This window comes from Pterocles gutturalis, unplaced genomic scaffold (genome assembly GCF_000699245.1).
Source record: "Pterocles gutturalis isolate BGI_N339 unplaced genomic scaffold, ASM69924v1 scaffold25668, whole genome shotgun sequence".
NCBI classification, from domain to species: Eukaryota; Metazoa; Chordata; class Aves; order Pterocliformes; family Pteroclidae; genus Pterocles; species Pterocles gutturalis.
Genome location: NW_010126348.1, coordinates 29,538 through 32,664, shown reverse-complemented (window position 1 = coordinate 32,664; position 3,127 = coordinate 29,538). Strand labels below are relative to the sequence as shown.

The following is a 3,127-nucleotide window of genomic DNA, read 5'->3' as shown; positions in this document are numbered from 1 at the left end:
TGTCAGAAGAGTTAAACTTTAACTGTGGGAGACAAATATATAATGCAGGGCTCACGTGAAAACCAGCTTGCTACAGAAACAGGAATGCTCCTGAGAATCCCAAGGAAGTGCTTTGCAGGGAGGACAGAAGTGTCAATCCCAACATGCTGGAGCAGAGAGAAGCAGCAAGTGACAGAGCACAGCTGAAAAGCCTACTCTGTGCTTTGTTTGCCATCATCAGAACAGGCAGGATGAATGAAGTTCAATTAAGATATTGTGATAAGGCAGCGTAGAGCTGTTCTCAGCGCTCTTCTGTCATGCAGAATTCATTCAGCATGCCCCTGCTTGCTTCATGTGTAAGGAGCCTCTACTTCTCCTGCAAAGGAAAGGAAGGACTTAGACGTTGCAGACAGTAAGCTTAACAATGTGAACCAAAATCTCACCGAAGTCCTCAGCCAACAACTTGCTAACAGAGAAGACACTATAAACATTTGTAGCAGACAAGAAGGCACTGATCTGTAAACAATTTTCTTTTAAAAATTCAGTATGATATCCATAAAAAGCAAGATGTTTCTGGTACCACCTTTGAATACTTACGACCTGATTTGGGTCCACGTGTCTTGTTAGTCCTGTGTTGCTCATTGGGCTCTTCTTTTTACTGTCTGACTTCTACAGTTTCGGCTAGACTAGGAAGTTGCTCACACAAATATCAAGGTTGTTTGTTTAGATCTGCTGGACCTTATTGGTGGGAAAAGCAATTAGTCTACACAGATTAAAGCAGACAAGCAGAAGAGTAGGGACTCTGAAAAAAGTGATTGCACTTAGGTGGAACGGAAATAACCAGATAACTCAGCTAATCTCAGGCTTTGGCTTATTCAGGAGTTACTGTGTAGTATTGTACTTACAGGACTGCTTTGCAGAAAGAACATTTGTTGTTATATGTTTTCCCGTCAGAGCCACAAAAAGGTTGATAGAGTCTTTCGCAATAAATAGGTCTTCCTCTCTCTAACCTCCTGTATTCACTGCAGTCTACCTGCAATTACAGAATCATTTTTCTTTGAATCCATATTTCTCACACTCTCCATTCACTTACAGAAATAATGAATATATGAAATTTCTGGACAAGCTTGTCAGCTGCTTTAGAGCAGCACAGTCAGTGGGGGCTCCACCATATATATAAGCTGAGCGTAAGCCTCAAAAAAGAAGCATTCCTTCAAACAGAGATATGTGTGATACTACCCATGTCAGGTGCTGAGCACCTTCAAGGACTTCACTGTCTGAATAAGAATATAGCCACTGGAAAAAATACAGCTCCTTTTCCATCTACAGAAAAGTTGAGTCTTTTTTTCTACCTGATTGCAATTGTCTGTCAATTCAGGTGAGATTAGTTCTCAAGGATGTGAAGGGTTTCTGTCTCTTTATTACACAAGTATGAGCCTGTGACACTTTTTACACTGGTGAAAGGGTCTGCCCAGGCAGAATTAAAATTGAAGTCCTATTTAAGTATTAACATGAAAATAAATTGTTCAAAGGATATCAGACTCTCATCTGATAGTGGAACTCCACTTATTACAGACTTATATATGAAAATGGGAGTATAAACTAACGAAAGAGGTGACTGAAAATGTTCCTGTCCTGGTTTTGGAGCTCAATCTTCTTCTATCAAGTGAATATCGTTCCTGGTATTTGACAAGAAAGGAGTTCCTTGTGCAACTCACGTTCTGTTTGATGTGCTGTTTGTCATTCTCAAAAGTCTAGGGTTTGCTTGCCTAGCAAATCACCTCTCCTTATAGGTGCTGTCCCATTTTAAAAAAAAAAAAAAGTATAAAGGATGTTAGTTTACCTAGGTTTTTCCTTCATTTGGTCCTTTCCCTCTCCTCCAAAGCCCTGGCTGCTCACACATGTCAAACTCTGCGGCTGGAAAGCAGGAGGCAGCACACCCAGCCCCACTTGCAAAGGCAGGTCAGAGACCTGGCACAGCTCACAGGTTTCCACAACATAACCCAGCAGAGGTAGTGGCATGGGAGGGAGACTCTGCAGTTTGGAACTTATCATTTTAAAACTGGTCAGCCACCAACTTGAGAGAGGCAAGGGCCAGCTAATCAAAAAGCTACAAGCTAGGTGGATCTGCCCCATGTAGATATGTGTAACAGCTAGTAAAATGGGGAATAGGGAGGGTTGGTGTGGAGAATAGAGCAGGCTCTTCCTGGAAAAGTACGTATGTCAGTATAGAGGCTGTATATACGGTGCTAGTATGGGACCATCTCTGTGTGTGAGTGGATTTCCACTCCCTGCTACTGTCCACTGGACTCCCAAAGACCTTGTCTCCACTCATCTGTGGAAAGACATTTATTACTTGGTACCTCATTTCTTTCAGAGATTGACCCCAGGATAGACACTTCAGCATAGTCAGAGAGAAAATTAAAGTCTCTGAGTACATTATTTAGAATCTGAAAGTCACCAAGAAAGCCTTAGTGTCATCACCAGATAAATATTTTTTAAAAAATCTTAATTTCTCTGACTTAAATTTGGCCTTGCCCTATTTCTTGCTCAGACTGAACTACAGGTAAAAATACCTGGATGTTGCCAGGACCATTCTATGGAAACCACATATCTCAAACTCGGGGATTTATCCCTGAAATCTCCATATTTTGGCAGCATTTAATTAAGAGTTAATTTTTTTTTTTTTTCTGATCTCATGGACCTCATATTGTTACAAACTGTATCTTTTTATCCAGAAATAAAGGAGAAAATCACTCACCTCATTGTCTTTGGCAGCATCTGCAATGTAAACAGAATCAAAAAAGATAAAATAAAAAACACTGTTGAATTTGGACCTGAGATTATTTCATTAGTACCAGCCCTTCCAGCAATACCAAGTCTCCTCCCTCCTTGAAAGTAAATACTGACATAGTTTTTCAGTGTTTAATAAGATACAGGTGTCAGGACCTATTCAACAGGTGGACCTTATTATATTGCTTAACTTAGAAATCTGTGTCAGAAACTAGAGCAGCATTTGTTGTCAGAGGGAATGGAGGCTATTGTTCTCCTTTGCACTAGAGAAAGACTGAAGACCCAGGAGTCAATATAACGTTCAGCGGCCAGTCTGTTTAGCATGAACTAACTGTTGAGCATGACTGTATTTTAA

The 3,127-nt window shown here is 40.6% G+C and overlaps 1 protein-coding gene across 1 annotated transcript in view; it reads right to left on the bottom strand.

Annotated features, from left to right (window-relative positions):
* Positions 1 to 309: 309 nt before the first annotated feature.
* LOC104465781 (ovomucoid-like) overlaps positions 310 to 3,127 on the bottom strand; it is a 4,674-nt gene continuing 1,856 nt past the window's right edge. Inside the window, exons 2-4 of the mRNA XM_010078963.1 lie at positions 2,741 to 2,760; positions 885 to 1,012; positions 310 to 355 (exon numbers count right to left, since the gene is read on the bottom strand). Coding sequence (XP_010077265.1) covers positions 310 to 355; positions 885 to 1,012; positions 2,741 to 2,760 — 194 coding nt within the window. The remainder of the gene's footprint in view (positions 356 to 884; positions 1,013 to 2,740; positions 2,761 to 3,127) is intronic.